The sequence below is a fragment of the Cetorhinus maximus genome, chromosome 13, assembly GCF_964194155.1.
Source record: "Cetorhinus maximus chromosome 13, sCetMax3.hap1.1, whole genome shotgun sequence".
Lineage (NCBI taxonomy): Eukaryota > Metazoa > Chordata > Chondrichthyes > Lamniformes > Cetorhinidae > Cetorhinus > Cetorhinus maximus.
Genome location: NC_135891.1, coordinates 80,722,983 through 80,739,781, shown reverse-complemented (window position 1 = coordinate 80,739,781; position 16,799 = coordinate 80,722,983). Strand labels below are relative to the sequence as shown.

The following is a 16,799-nucleotide window of genomic DNA, read 5'->3' as shown; positions in this document are numbered from 1 at the left end:
CTAGCTTCCATCTGATTGCTAAAGATGCTGAGCTCTACTTCATCACCACCATTTTGCTGTTAGATTGATTAGCTAAACTGAAGTAATGGATGAGCAAGAACTTCCTCCAACTTAACACTAAGACAGAAGTAAAACATATCCAAAACTCATCTGCCTTAATCCTATTAGTAGATCCTGTTTCTCTGTTACACCCATACTCAGCAACCTCCATTGGTTTTTCATCCTTAAAGCACTGAATTCCACATTCTGGTGTTTGTCTACAATTCTTCAATGGCCTCAGCTCTCCCTCCCTCTGAGTCCTCCTGACTCTCTCTCCCTCTCAGTCTCCATGAGCTTTCTACACCGTCACATGCCCACCGTGTTCAAATCTGGCCCCTTTACAACCCTCTCTTCTCTGCTCCACCTTCAGCTTAAACATTTAAGCCTCACACTCTGGAACACTCTCTCTAAACCCACTTCTGTCGTTCTAACTTTCTCTTTCAATGCCCTTAAAGCTAACTGAATTCAGCATTCCTTCAGTTCCCTCTTCTAACTTTCCTCCAACTTCACTTCTATAAAACATTTGCTTTTTAAGGATGTGAAACAAATGCATGTTATTGATGTTGATTTCACAAACTCAGTATCCTATGCCCTCTTACATCATCAGAGGAGATTTTCAGCTCCGTTTTCTGTGCTGAATTCAAAGTCCTAGAGGTGAACAGGCATTGTGCCAATCAGAGCCCAGCAATTATAATTACATTATTTTTCATTTGCACATTTTCAATGAAGTATTGAGAAATAGCGCATTTTTATTCCATTTCTATTTTAGTATAAGTGTATAAGCTCATCAAGTGGAAGGGTATCTTCCTCCATAATAGAACCTTGGCACCTTGTACCCAACATCAAGCATTACTGGTTAAATATAGCACAGGTTAGATACAGAGTCAAACTCCGCCCACACTCCCCCAGCTTGACACTTTGACTATATGCCTTAAGGTCATCCCTAGAAGTACCCATTTCCCATGCCAGATCACCTTCTCTCTGAGCAAGATAGTTAGTCTCTCCTTTACGACTTAGAGGCACAATAAAATCCGGCGTTCTACTCTGACAAGAGATTTTAAAGCATTCACAGTTAAATATGTGGATGACGTACCTGTTTTTAACAATCCAGTATTTTGAATCAGGTGTAATTCCATATCCAACTACCAGTACCGCATGACTCATAATATAAGGTAGGCAACTGGGTTCATAGTAAATACCTGGGGAGCAATACAATGCAATCCTCAGTAAGATGTCAGCTATACATCATAATCCTTCCACCTGAGTATCAACTGAAATTTACCATAAAGTTAAAAAAAAATTTCTGCTACAGAGACATTTTAGAAAATCTGTCTCATATGTGTTCATAGTAGCTTAGCTGGTAGTACACACGCCTTGGAGTCAGAAAGGGTGTGTTCAAGTCCCATTAAGCATGTAATCCAGAGTGGCACTTCAATGCAGTACTAAGGATATGCTGCAGTGTCGGAAGTGCCTTTTTTGAATGATGGGGCATAATGTGGGAAAATGTGAATTTGTCCACTTTGGCAGGAAGAATAGAAAAGCAGCGTATTATTTAAATGGAGAGAGACTGCAGAACTCAGTGGTACAGAGGGGTCTGGGTGTCCTGGAACGTGAATCACAAAACGTTAGCATGCAGGTACGGCAAGTGACTAGGAAGGCAAATGTAATGTTGACATTTATTGCAAGGGGAACGAAGTAGGGAAATTTTACTACAGCTGTACAGGGCCTTGGAGAGACCGCATCTGGAATACAATGAACAGGTTTCATCTCCTTAATTGAAAAAAGTTATAATTACATAAGAAGCAGCTCAGAGGAGATTCACTCAACTCATTCCTGGGTTGAGGGGCTTATCTTATGAAGAAATATTGAACAGTTGGGCCTGTACCCATTGGAGTTTAAAAGAATGAGAGGTGATCTTATTGAAACATATAAGATCCAGGGGATTTGATAGGGTAGATACCGGGAGGATGTTTCCACTTGTGTGAGAGACTAGACCTAGGGGACACAGTTTAAGAATAAGAGGCAAACCATTTAAGACGGAGATGAAGAGAATTTTTTTCTCTCAAAGTGTCGTTAGTCTGTGGAATTCTCTTCCCCAGAGAGCAGCGGAGGCTGGGTCATTGAATCAAGGCAGAATTAGACAGATATTTGATCAAGTGAGTCAAGGGTATGGCGGGGGCAGACAGCAAAGTGCAGTTGAGACACAACCAGATCAGCCATGATCTTATTGAATGGTGGAACAGGCTCAAAAGGCTGAATGGCCTACTCATGCTCCTAAGTCATATGTTCCTATGTTCTTAGATGTAAAACCAAGGCCCTGTCTGCTCTTTTGAAAAACAGTAGATGAGTTATACCTGGAGTCCTGACCAATATTAATCTCTCAACCAATGTTATTAATTATCTGATCATTATCACATTGTTGTTTGTGGGAGCTTACTGTGTGCAAATTGGCTGCTGCGTTTCCTGCATTACAACACTAAAAGTATTTAATTGGCTGCAAAGCACATTGGGACATTTCAAGGTCATGAAACTTGGTATATATAAATACAAGTGTTCCTTTCTTTGTTACTTGAGAAAAGACCATTTGGTTCCAGCCAGGGCTCACTTCATCATCCAGAATCTTTATCCAGGACCCCAATTTCAAGCCCTAATATTTATATCCCTTAACTAAGTGGGACTCCAAAGCAGGATCATTGCTTCCTGGTTTAGATTGAAGTCTGCTCTGTCAATCAAAGGCTCTAAACTAATCTTTACATTGGTCTTCCTTTCTGAGAATCCAGAGTCCATTTCCCAGTGTTTATGTGGTTAAATCTTGTATATGGAGGTCCTTGCCCCATTTTACCTGGGTATACAACATAAGGCCTATGGATTAGCTCATAGAAGCCAAGTTCCTCAATTACCTTAATTGAAAAAAGTTATAATTACATAAGAAGCAGCTCAGAGGAGATTCACTCAACTCATTCCTGGGTTGAGGGGCTTATCTTATGAAGAAATATTGAACAGTTGGGCCTGATGAATATAAAAGATGTTAAGCAGACAGCATACTTAAAGCCACACTCAGTAAATGGTTTCTTCAGTCTGGAAACATCTTTTGGTAACTTAGTTGTGTGTGTTTTCTTCCTCCTATTTGAACACAGACAGTGTTGCGAGGTACACTATGGTGGCGAACATCAGGGCTACGCCCATCATCGCCCACTAACATTCACACACAAACATTTTCCAGCAGGGTAAAAGCAAAAAACTGCGGATGCTGGAAATCCAAAACAAAAATAAAAATACCTGGAAAAACTCAGCAGGTTTGACAGCATCTGCGGAGAGGAACACAGTTAACGTTTCGAGTCCGTATGACTCTTCAACAGAACTAAGGAAAAATAGAAAAGAGGTGAAATATAAGCTGGTTTAAGGGGTGGGTGGGACAGGTAGAGCTGGATAGAGGGCCAGTGATAGCCAAAAGATGTCATAGACAAAAGGACAAAGAGGTGTTGACGGTGGTGATTTTAGCTAAGAAATGTGCTAATGGTGACATTAAGGGTAGAAAGCAGGACAAGCAAGGTACAGATAGCCCTAGTGGGGGTGGGGTGGGGGAAAGGGATTGAAATAAGCTGAAAGGTAGAGATAAAACAATGGATGGAATTACACTTTTAAAAAATGGAAATAGGTGGGAAAAAGAAAAATATATATAAATTATTGGAAAAAGGGGGATCGGAAAGGGGGTGGGGATGGAGGAGAGAGTTCATGATCTGAAATTGTTGAACTCAATGTTAAGTCCGGAAGACTGTAAAGTGCCTAGTTGGAAGATGAGGTGCTGTTCCTCCAGTTTGTGTTGAGCTTCACTGGAACATTGCAGCAGGCCAAGGACGGACATGTGGGCATGAGAGCAGGGTGGAGTGCTGAAATGGCAAGCGACAGGGAGGTCTGGGTCATGCTTGCGGACAGACCGAAGGCAAAGTGGTCACCCAGTCTGCAGGACTTTCCAGCAGGGACTACTTGTTAGTTATCAGCACTAGGAACCCGAGCTTTCAGAGAAGCTAAGGGGAGCCCTGGGCAAGTGAAGCTGGGGAGGCAGGGGTTGGGAGATGAGGGGAAAGATGGCAGCGTAGTGGTAATGGCAGTAATGTCATTGGACTAGTAATCCAGGGGCTCAGGCTAATGCTTGGGGGAATAAAAACAGAAAATGCTGGAAAAGCTCAGCAGGTCTGACAGCATCTGTGGAGAGAGAAACAGAGTTAATGTTTCCAGTCTGTATGACCCTCTGGGGATATGGGTTCAAATCCCACCATGGCAGCTGGTGGAATTTAAATTCAATTAATAAATCTGGAATTAAAAGCTAGTCTCAGTAATTGTGACTATGAAACTGTTGTTGATTCTTGTAAAAACCCATCTGGTTCACTAATGTCCTTTAAAGAAGGAAATCTGCCGTCCTTACCCAGTCTGGCCTACATGTGACTCCAGGCCCACAGCAATGCGGTTGACTCTTATCTGCCTTCTCAAATGGCCTAGTAAGCCACTGAGTTCAAGGACAATTAGGGATGGTGGCCTTGCCTGCAATGCCCACAGCCCATGAAAGAATAAATTAAAATTAAGCAGGCTTTTATCATTCTGGCTAAGATCAGCTAACTCCATATAGGTCTTGGTTTAAACATGCACCGTTCTTCATCAGGTTTGACTACATGAGGCAGCATATTTACCCACTTCATCAAAGAAGCCAGAATTGACCTTATAACCTGCATTTCCTATAGCTCGTAATCTAAACCCTACCATTTGACAAGGGACATCAGCAGTGACAAAAGACTGGGCTAACTTTATATTTACCAACTGCCAAACAGGACTACCATTGGTGATTAATCCACTTTGTTTATCAAACTATTTATAATCCAATTTACAAACCAGTTTTCAATTAACAAAAGAGCCAGGGGAAGATTAGGAGTTTTTTTTTACACAGCGAGTTGTTGTGACCTGGATTGTACTGCCTGAAAGAGTACGAGAAGCAGATTCAGCGGTAACATTCAAAAGAGAATTGTATAAATATTTGAAGAGGAAAAATTGCAGGGCTATGCAGGAAAGAGCAGGGGAGTGGGACTAATTGGATAGCTCCTTCAAAGAACTGGCATAACTACAATGGACCAAATGGCCTCTCTCTGTACTGTAAAATTCTGTGGCCCAGTATTTAAAGGGAGGCCAAAACCAGCCAAAACCAGCAGGGGATGAGGTTCTGGCATTCTTAACAGCAGCTCTGCAACAATATTTTTGGATCCATTTCCTGTCCGGCTGGCGGTCAAATTGGCAACTTGGCCATCAGGAGGGAGAGAGGGAGGTAAAACCAATGCCAGAAAGCCAAGGTCGAGGGCCTTAGAGACAGTCCTCAGCAATGAGTAGAGTGAAAAATGCAGCCGTCGCTGGGGGTCAGAGGGTGGATGGGGAGGGAGGGAGAGGGTGCAGCACAGAGCATAAAGAATAAATTGAATGAATTAGAGGCACAAATACAGCACAGAGGTTATAACATGGTGGCCAATACAGAGAGGTGGCTGCTTGCTGTTCATCATTAGTAGTTAAATATTCCAGTTTATAAGACCTTTAGAGACGATAAGGAAATCGGAAGTAGCAGTGGGGGGGTGGGGGGGAGTTGTAATATTATCTTTTAATCAGTAAGGCCACAACATTAATAAGAGATTATATAGGTAAAGGAAACAATCAGTGAAGACACTATGGCTAAGAATGAGGAACAAGAAGGGGATTAAACCTGTAATGGAAACAGTCAGCAAGCCTCCTGATTGCAGCAATGAAGTGGCAGAACATTTAATTCAGACATTAGAGAGGCTTGTAGCAATAGTGAAGTTGTTTTAATGGAAAACTTCAATTTTCATATAGATTGAGAACATCAAAGTGAGAAAGGTAGTGAATTTCAGAGGGCATTCACAATAGTTTTCTGGAGCAGTATCTTCTAGATTTAACAAGAGGGCAGGTCACACCAGATTTAGCAATGTGCAATGAGCCAGTCTAATCTAGCAGTAAGAAGTAACTTATCTAACAGTGATCATGATATGGTCAAATTCAAAGTTACATTTGAAAAGAAGAAACTTAACATAGTAAGATCCTAGATTTTGGTAACAAGATGAGATGGAAACTGACGACAGCAAACTGATCAAAACCGTTATCAGCTGAACAGTGAGAGGTGTTCAATAAAGAATTTATTTTAATCAGGGTCAGAATACACCCCTAAGGGGAAACAGCTCTAATTACCAAATAAAACAGCCACGGTTGACAAAAGAAGTGAGTGAGAGCATAAAACCAAAGGAAAGTGCATGCAAATCTCCAGAGAATTGTGTAGATCTATGGGACTGGGAGAGATATAAAAGGTAGCAAAGGAAGACGTAAAAGATAGTAAGGGCTGAAAAAGGAGTTTGGAGAGAAACTTCAGAGGGATGTCAAGATTAATGCAAACATTTGTACAATTATATACTGGAGGAGAGAAAGTGGAATGTAGAAAATGTTATAAATGAAAATAAGGAAATCGCAGACCTGGTGAATAATTACTGGCTCATTCTCCACCTACCAATGAAACTATTGGAATCTATAATTAAGGACAGAGTGCCTGAGCACTTAGAGAAATTTGATCAAGTTAGAAAGAGTCAACATAGATTTGCAAACAAGTAGGTCATGTTGAACAAAACTAGTTGAATTTTTTTGAGGAAGTAATTATAGTATGTAGAGGAATACCTATGGATGTAATTTAAGTGAACTTCCAGAAATTTTTGATAGGATTCCAGATTTTTTTTGAGTGTTGGTGAGGCACCTTCTTGAGTGGCTGCAGTCTGTGTGGTGAAGGTACTTGCACAGTGCTATTGGAGAGGGAGTTCCAGGTTTTTGACCCAGGGAATCTAAGAAACTGCTATCTAAAATAAAAGGAATTGAAGGCAAATTACTGGCCTGGTTAGGGGATTGGCTAGGCAGTAGAAGACAATGAATAGCAATGATGGGTGTGTACTAGAATTGGAAGGAAGTGACTACTGGTGTCTTTGCTGGGGCAAAACAACTATAGTTCTTTAATCCTTTCATCTTACTTTCTGTGGCGCATTATATCAACAACAGCAGCTGTAATCACAAGGCCTGCAATCACCCAGAAAATCACCTGCCAGATGCTGACCAATTTGGCTTTAGGGAAGAATTCATCTGATGTCTGGACATGGGCCTCTCATCTTTTGCTCAATAATTGGTTTTATATGGATGACAACGTGTTCACAAGACAACTTGTGACATCAATATATGACATCTAAACAGCAATAAGGTCTCTAGAGGCCTCTATATTTACTGATGACTCAAAAACACAATAGAGAGTCACGTATCCAGGTTTGCTGATAACACAAAGAGTGGCAGCATTGTGAGCAATATAGACAGGAGCATCAAGCTACAATGAGACAAGTGAGTAGGAGAAACTGTAGCAGATGGATTTCAACTCAAGTAAGCGTAAGGTCCGAAGTTCAGTCTCCATCCACCACCACTCTCCTCCACCTGGCTGAACTTGTTCTCACAGTGAACAATTTCTCCTTTGACTCCACTCACTTCTTCCAAATAAAAGGTGTTTCTATGGGAACCTACATGTATCATAGCTATTCCTGCCTTTTTGTGGGTATGTGGAATATTCTGTATTCCAGTTCTACTCAGGTTCCCTCACTCACCTCTTTTTCCAGTACAGTGATGACTGTATCAGTGCTGTTTCCTGCTCTCACACTGAACTTGAAAATTTCATGTACCTTGCTTCCAATTTCCATCCTTCCCTCACCTTTTTTAACTTCCCTGCCTCCATTTCTGGGGATAGGCAATTGACCAATATCCGCTATAACAGCTACATTGACTACATTGGGGATGCTCAAGGCCAGAGCTGAAATAGCACAGACGTCTTGGAAGGTTGTGGGAATGGAGAAGATCACAGAGTTGGGAGGGACAAAGCCATGGAGGGATTTGAAAACAAAGATGAGAGTTCTAAAATCAAAAGGCATTGCTTAACCAAAAGCCAATGTAAGTCAACGAGTACAGGTGAATGGGACTTGGTGCCAGCCAGAAGTGCACTGGAATATTCGAGTCTAGAGATAACAGAGGAATGAATGAGGGTTTCAGCAGGAGATGAGCTAAGATGGCGCGGAATCCTGCGATGTTTCAGAAATGGAAATAGGGGTCTTAATGATTGGGTGCATATTTGACCAAAAGATCATGTCAGGGTCAAACATGACACTAAAGTTGTCGACAGTCTGATACAGCCTCAGACAATTGCCAGTGGATTGAGTTTGTGCAGGAACGTTCTGGTTTTCCAATATTTAGCTGGTGGAAATTTCTGCTCATTCAGCACAGGATGTCAAACAACCAGTCTGATAATTACAAGACAGTGCAGGAGTCGAGAGAGAGGCGATGGTGAGTTACAGCTGGATACTGTCAGCATACATGTAGAAACTGACACTGTGCTTTAAGATGATGTTGCAGGGAGGCAACATGGAGAAGAGAAATAGGAAGGAGCCAAGGATAGACGATTGGGGAGCATTAGAGGTAACAGTGAAGAAGCAGGGAGAGAAGCTATTGATGGGAATTCTCTGGCTATGATTAGAAGTCAAGAATGAAATCAAGTGAGTGCAGTCCGCCCAGGTGAATGACGGTGAAAGAGGAGGAGGATGTGGTCAACCATGTCGAGGCTGCAGACAGGTCAAGATGGATGAGGAGGGGGAATTTATCACAGTCACTTAGGATGTCATTTGTGACTTTGATCTGAGCTATTTAAGCACTGTGGCAGGGACAGAAACCTGATTGGAGCGATTTAAACATGGAGTTCCAGGAAAGATGGCTAGGGATTTGGGAGGCAACAGCGAGGGGAGATCGGAAATTGAGGTGGGATGGGTAGATGGGAAGCCATGCTTAATATTGAGGTCCATGATTTATGAATTACTGTAACGTTCTGACCCCCATATCCCACAGTCAGGTCTGAGTCAACATAGCGCATTATAGTTAGTACTTGGAACATAATCACATCAGGCATAATAGGCTAAATCACCTCCTTCTGTGCTGTACCATTCAATAACTCCGTGACAACAGTCTCCTTACTTTCACTTTGCTCACAAGTCTCTGGGTGGAATATACATCTTCAAAAGCGAATTCAAATATAGAAACTTCTCTCAGTGAATATTGAAATTGCCAGTCGTGAATTACCTGAATGGTAGAACTGAAAGGATTGATGACTGGCATCAATAGCAACAGATATAGGTCCAATCTTAGCAACAGTTTGAGCTAAAGCTTTTTCATCACCTTGAGGGACAAAAAAGTAATTGGTACAATTGGTAGCTTTGTAGTCGGCCTTATAATTACAGGGATCATCCTGTTTAAAAACAAAACATGAAGTACAATGTTATCATCATCCTGTCAAAGAAATGCCAATTAATTTATTCTGCAAACTCAGTAGTTCATATCAGAAATTAAATGCAGCTAAATTCAAAAGGCAATATGAACGCTTCCAGTTTAAATATCCCTCTCTGCCATAATCTTCTATAATGCAGTCTCACACTCACCAGTGCCAGAATACTGGCAGCACCAATGTAAAGTGTGAGTTAGATCCAGGCTGTTCTGTAATTCTAAATATCAATCATTGTAGCAAACAGGTAGGGCTGTTCTGCTAGTTGTTCATGGACACTGAGCTACTTTGCCAATTTGTGCCTTTGGACTTGTCCCCCAAAGCACTTTGGATGTGCTGTTCCTAGCCAGGTCCAGGTGCCCCTGAGTTTCTTCTCGAAGGCCCTTAACATGGCAGGTAAGGCAGACTTTCACATCATCAGGGCTAGATTCAAAAATTGGTGACAGAACCAACCGAGTGATTGATTAAACCAACTCAATTTCCTTGTCTCTTATCAGAGACTGGACACCATCAGTACTTTAGTCTGGACTGGGTTTAATCCTATGGTTGCGAGGGTTAAAGGGCAGCATCAGACCCATAGCAACACCCAGACTGCTTATGGATTTTGCTGGAACTGCTAAGAGCTTATTCAAATGTTGAAAGAACAAGTTGGGTCAGCTTGTTACAATGTGGGAAAATCATTGGAAGAATGCCCTGATTAATCTAGCAAAGACAAATAGAAATAGGTTACTGACATTGCCAGTGTAGGGATATCCAGCCTCGGAATCAATCCCATGGTTGTCATGTACATACAGGAAAGCATTTTCCATCCATCCGCCACCACATCCTTGATTCCCCTGTGGTCCTGAGCAATCCACAAGATTCTGCTCACTCAGTGGGATGAGTTTTCCTGTCTTTTTAAAGGTCTGTCCCTCCAATGCTCCAGTTGAACTGAAAGCCCAACACGAGCCACAGGCACCCTGCAAACACACAATCACAATCCCAACGGGAGCTGAACATTATAGAAATTTCGTTTTTATTACAAAATCAGTTTAAATATTGTTTTACTGATGCTGCTGAGACCCTGTTTCAATCTGTTCCTATTAGGAGTTGCAGTCAATCAGGTTTCAAAGAAGGAAATGGCCTCTCCCGCTGGCAGCCATTTTACAGGAGGATAACATCTTGGATGCATAACCTGCGAGTTCCTTTGTTCTTCAAACTCTAAGTTGTCCCGTTAAGCCAAGGACATCGGTAACACTGAAGACAAAGCTTATTTAACCCTTTCAAAGATCATGGCCCTGATTTTCACCAAGTCAGGCCAAGAAGTGAGGTTTTTAAAAATGGTGGGCAGGACCTGATTCTGGGATTCCCACACCCATTCCCGTTTCCGGCATTTTTTGCTAGTGTTCCTAGCCAGCCCACACGTAGCACTCCTGGTTCCATTGTGAGGGTGAGCAGTTCAAACCCCTCCGTAATTTCAATGGAGTCGGAACCATTCTATTAGGAGTCGTAGTTTCCAGCACCTCAGAAATAATGATTAAATTCAGGACATAAACATGTTGGGTTTTGCTGCCATGATCTCACATTTGGGGCCGGATTTTTGTGAAGGAGCTGGGAAGGAGCAAACCCGTCTCCATTAAGAAGGTCCCCACCTACCAAATTCTTGGTCTGGGCAGGGAGGGGCGGGATGAAGCTGGGCCCACTGCCTCCGGAGGCAGGCAGGCAGCAACAGAGGCAGGTGGCCGGTGAGGCTGTAAGGCCCACCTCCGTTTACTGGAACATTGGCCCTGTTGTAATCATGACTGTCACCCCTGAAGCCCTCACCCCATCTTATTCCCTCACCCATCCCCAATGCAACCCATGCCCTTCTCATTCTCCCTCATATACCCATGCCCCCTTATAACCCCCATGGCCCTCAGGAGCATAGCAATGAGAATTCCTTGAAATTCTAATAATCTACTAGAGCTGTTACTCAGACACAATTCATACTCCAGAGCCACAGAAAACATCATTAATCCCCTCAAGTCGCTATTCAGTTTTTAAAATAAATCATCTATTCAATTATCACATCTAAGACAGATAATCCTTTAAAAGACCTCTTAAAACTGTCAATCAACTTTGTACACAAGCTTCTGTGGAGATAAGTGGGTCACAGATTTTGAAACTCAGCCAAGCATTCATAATGGGCTCAGCTGCCAAAAAGTCATTACAGTTTCAGGCAATGAAGCCCAGTGAAATTGAAAGAACAATTTTTTTTCCCAATTTCAAAGCAAATGGCCTGTCAATCAAAGAATTCCAGGAGCAAGTGGCTGTTTCCTTTTGGCTCCCCACTTACGACCAAGGGTTCCCCCATGGTTCATGACTCATGTTCAGTGGATCATCAGCATGTAAAGTTAAAGATGGGGCCTTGCATTTCATACTGTTGTCAGCAGGACAATGTTTTGCGTAGGATTGTGTAGGATATCCAATAGAGGAACAGGCCCTATGGCCCAACCAGTCCATACTGGTGTTTATGCTCCACTCAAGTCTCCTTCTATCTTTTCTCATCTAACTCCATCATCACAACCATCTATTCCCTTATCCCTCATATGTTTCTCTAGCATCCCCTTAAATACATCCATTCTATCAAATAATATAAATATATTAAATATATCTATTCACATGCACAATCCGCCAGACTGAAGTCACTAAAAATTGAAAATTGAAAATCAGGATAATGTAAAATGAGCTGCTGATTCACTATGGCTTGCTTTGTGCCATCGTCCAAGAGTAATTTCATCTTCAGTGGCTCTATCAAAATTAATTCCTTCCAGCTACTCTTCTGCCTAACACAGATGCTGCTTTGATAAGGAACCTGTTCCCCAACTTACTCTTCAGAAGCAATTCTTTTACCTGATTCTTCACTGGAGTGACATACCCCTTATCGCGCCAATCAACACTCTTTGGAATCTCAATCAATTCTGGAATCCTTGCAAGTTGCCGTGATGAGTTCCTGGGTTTTAAGAGGCGGAATCCATTCATCTGCTCATTGAACTCTTCCAAGGTCTGAAAGATGACAAGAGTTTCAGTGAGGAGAGAGCATCAGACCAGCACAGGAACTAATCAGAGTAAGCGTGTAAAGGGAAAAAGGTCAAATAATATGGAATTAATACAGGGATATTAGTTTGAATGTTACTTTGGGTAAACTCACAGTAAGACATATTTAACAGGGGTCAAAACTAGCTTGCAAAAGCAGCAAGGTTGACACCCTTCATAACAAATGTGAGTTTACTGATAAGAAATACACACTTGCTAAGACACTAGCACAAAGCCACAATACTAGATCGATAAGTAAACCACAAAATAGATAAACAAAACACCATGCCCCAAGTATTATTTTCTTGCTGGGCACAGTATCTTGACTAAGCAACATTGACCAACGTGACTGTAACATAAAGTCCAGTTCCAGGAATAAATTCAAAATAATATTTCTAATAGGTGGTCCTTTCACCAAATATGGGATGCTAATTAGGGGTGCTCTATGATTTGAACAAATCAACATCTTCCATGGTACCCTTAATTAAACAACCTGAAAAGTCATTATAAATATCTCAATCCAAACTTGAATCTTCAGATTCATTCGGGAGACCCATTAGATTGACCTCAAGGCTATTGTGAGCCAGCGAATCTCACTCCAGGAATAAGGTAAAATCACTTTAATATTTGATGGATATTCTTTCTTACTTAATTACTCTTAGAACTCTTACATCTGTAACCAAGTAAAGTAGTTGCTGGATTCTCTTTTAGAAATAATCATCAATTCTTTTCGGGATTTACTTAGCATTGCAAATTATACTCTGTATAACCACCATATCACATGCTTTCTTACTATAATAAATTTGTGTGTATTCTTAAAACTTAAGTTGTCTCACCTAAACTTCTGTATCAACCACCTAGTAAACCCAACTCCTATTCCCTTGTTGGTGGGGTAATATTTACTGTGGAGTTAATCCAGGCCCTTTTAATATTCAGGAATATTACAATTTAGCTAAAATATTATTGAAACTTGACTATTGGGAAGAAGGTAAAACTCCGGGGTGATTTTCTTGCTTTGGCAGAGATCAGTGCTTGGGCCCCAGCTATTCACAGTATATGATTTGGATAAGGGAATCAAATGTAATATTTCCAAGTTTGCCGACAACACAAAACTTGGTGGGAATGTGAGCAGTGAGGAGGATGTTAAGAGGCTCCAAGGTGATTTAGACAAGTTGAGTGAGTGGGCAAGTATATGGCTGATGCAGTATAACGGGAATAAGTGTGAAGTTATCCACTTTGGTACATTAAATAGAATGGCAGAGTATTATTAAAATGGTGATAGATTGGGAAATGTTGATGTACAAAGGGACCTGGCTGTCCTTATACACCAATTACTGAAAGCAAGCATGCAGGTGCAGCAATTAGTTAAGACGGCAAATGGTATGTTGGCCTTCATTGCAAGAGGACTGAGTACAGGAGCAAGGATGTCTTCCTGCAGCTGTACACGGCCTTGGTGAGACCACACCTGGAGTATTGTGTGCAGTTTTGGTCTCCTTCCTAAGAAAGGATATACTTGCCATAGAGGGAGTGCAGCGAAGGTTCACTAGACTGATTCTTGGGATGGCAGGATTGTCGTATGAGAGATTGGGCTGGTTAGGCCTATATTCACTGGAGTTTAGAAGAATGAGAGGGGATCTCATTGAAACATATAAAATTTTGACAGTGCTGGATAGATTGGATGCAGGGATGATGTTTCCTCTGGCTGGGGGGTCTAGCACAAGGGGTAACAATCTCAGGATACGGGGAAGGCCATTTAGGACTGAGATGAGGAGAAACTTCTTCAGTCAGGGAATGGTGAACCTGTGTAATTCTCAACCACAGAGGGCTGTGGACGCCATGTCACTGAATATATTTAAGAAGGAAATAGATTGATTTCTGGACGCTAAAGGCATCAAGGGGTATGGGGAGAGAGCGGGAGTACAGCGTTGAGATGGAGGATTGGAGGATTAGCCATGATCATATTTGAATGGCGGAGCAGGCTCGAAGGGTCGAGTGACCTACTCCTGCTCCTATTTTCTATGTTTCTATGGGCAGGATTTTTCAGTCAGCATGCGGGGGCGAGCATGTGTCCCGACGTCATTGCGTTGTCTCGCGATGCTTCATTCGGCCGGCGTGCGCTGGAGTCAGCTGTGCGCCCGCCGATGTTTAAACAACCTATTAAGGCCATTAAGGAAGCGATTAAAGTAATTGTTAACGCTGCTCGTCCAACCTTAAGGATGGCGGGCAGGCAGAAAGGCCAAGCGGCCTTCACGTTTTTTAGGAAACCTCATCCACGAGCAGTCACAGGGGAGGACATGTTTAAATAAATTTGTAATTCATGTATTTAATAATTACAATAGCGATTCAATCTTTCACACACGTGTGCGAAAAACTGCTGGCCCCGACTCTCCTTCCTCCCCCCGCCCGCCCGCATAGGTAGCGCTGAGCGCTACGGTTTGCGTCTTACGCTGGGCGGGCCTTAATTGGGAGTTCACCAAAATGTCTGGAGAAAATCCCAACCTCCAACTTGCAGGGAAAGGTTACAAAATTTCCCCATTGCTCAACAAAGCAAAAGTAAAGGTTTACTGTGAAATCATGGGATCATCAAGTGGTACTTTGGGCAGCGACAGCCCCACAACCATTGAGTGCTCCTAGGAACGTTAATTAGCTGTAGATAGGATTTCTGCCCCTCAGTCGGGTTTAAGTCCCACCTCGGAGGTGGGTGTGGGGGCGTCATTTAGGGGAGGGAAAGTGAGGCCCAGGGGAGCGGTGGGGGCCTTGATGAAGAGGCCAGGGGAGGAGGGAGCACCAGCAGGGATACACTTTTCGGGAGGTGCCCAATGTGGAAAGGGGACCTTTGAGGAAGGCTCCTCCCTCTCTTCCTGTGCGAGGCCTGAGCAGGGTAACTTGGCAGGTAACCTCGCCCCTGAACTCCTCCTGCCAGCCTCAAAATTGAGGCTGGGTAGGAAGCGGGCCTCAAGTGGCCACTGGGGCAAAGGCACGCAGCCCACCCTAGACCTCACCCAGGCCCCATAAAATTGTCTGACAGCATCTGCGGAGAGGAACACAGTTAACGTTTCGAGTCCGTATGACTCTTCAACAGAACTAAGGAAAAATAGAAAAGAGGTGAAATATAAGCTGGTTTAAGGGGGGTGGGTGGGACAAGTAGAGCTGGATAGAGGGCCAGTGATAGGTGGAGATTGCCAAAAGATGTCATAGACAAAAGGACAAAGAGATGTTGACGGTGGTGATATTAGCTAAGAAATGTGCTAATAGGTGACATTAAGGGTAGAAAGCAGGATGAGCAAGGTACAGATAGCCCTAGTGGGGGTGGGGGTGGGGTGGGGGGAAGGGATCGAAATAGGCTAAAAGGTATTTTTGTTTTTGTTTTTGTTTTGGATTTCTAGCATCCGCAGTTTTTTGCTTTTACCCATAAAATTGTGGGTAGGTTGGTGGGTGACAGGAGGGAATTTTAGAGATCCCCGCTTTGCAAACCTGCCAGCGAGGGGGGTAAGATTTTGCCCAAGGAGGCTGTCATGATGGATTTTTTAAAAATATTTTTGGGATTTGTGTGGTATTCTATCAAGGAAGCTGTGTGTGTGCCCATGATTCATTAAACTTGGAGAGGTTAATAGAGACAGCTTGTCAGTGAAAACTGAGAGATAAAAGGGGAAAGGTGTTAGGTTCATGCATTTCTAATGAGGGGTTATGGTGTGTTTGATTTACAAGTAAATAGGTTGGATTTAAAATTTGAATTATAAGATAAGTGGAGACTTGGCTTTTCAGCTGTTGCATTTCAAAGGGAAGAAGCGACGAGGAACTTTTACATCTTACAAAGGTTTCATAGGGGAGAATTTTCTCCCCATCGGGCGGGCCGGTCAGGAGCGGGCACAGGTGGGCGCAGAGCCGATCGCCGCCCACAGTCGGCTGCGCGCTGCCATTTTTCATGGGCAGGCCAATTAAGGCCCGTCCAGCGTGATGCACACCTGGAAGCGCTCAGCGCTCCCTGTGCAGGTGGTGGGAGGAGGGAGAGTTGGGGCCTGCACTCTTTCACGCGTGAGCGCGAATGAGCGCAGAAATTTCCCTGAGCCACAGAGCTGCCTCAGGGAGATTAATTTCATGATCAAAAATTGAAAAATACAATAAATAAAATTATTCAGACATGTCCCCTCATGTGACATTGTCACATGAGCTGAGACATGTTTATGAATTTTCTTGAAACATTTCATTGAATTTATAAACCCTTCATGAAACCTCATCCCGCCTGTGGATGAGGTTCCATGAAAAATGCGAAGGCCGCCTGGGCTCTTCACCTGCCCGCCAACCTTAAGGTTTC

At 42.8% G+C, this 16,799-nt stretch overlaps 1 protein-coding gene across 1 annotated transcript in view; it reads right to left on the bottom strand.

Moving 5' to 3' along the window:
- Positions 1 to 16,799, bottom strand: part of LOC144688753 (procathepsin L-like) — a 45,879-nt gene that overhangs the window by 4,492 nt on the left and 24,588 nt on the right. Inside the window, exons 4-7 of the mRNA XM_078555667.1 lie at positions 12,302 to 12,454; positions 10,165 to 10,389; positions 9,232 to 9,397; positions 1,133 to 1,238 (exon numbers count right to left, since the gene is read on the bottom strand). Of these exons, the coding sequence (XP_078411793.1) occupies positions 1,133 to 1,238; positions 9,232 to 9,397; positions 10,165 to 10,389; positions 12,302 to 12,454 (650 nt within the window). The remainder of the gene's footprint in view (positions 1 to 1,132; positions 1,239 to 9,231; positions 9,398 to 10,164; positions 10,390 to 12,301; positions 12,455 to 16,799) is intronic.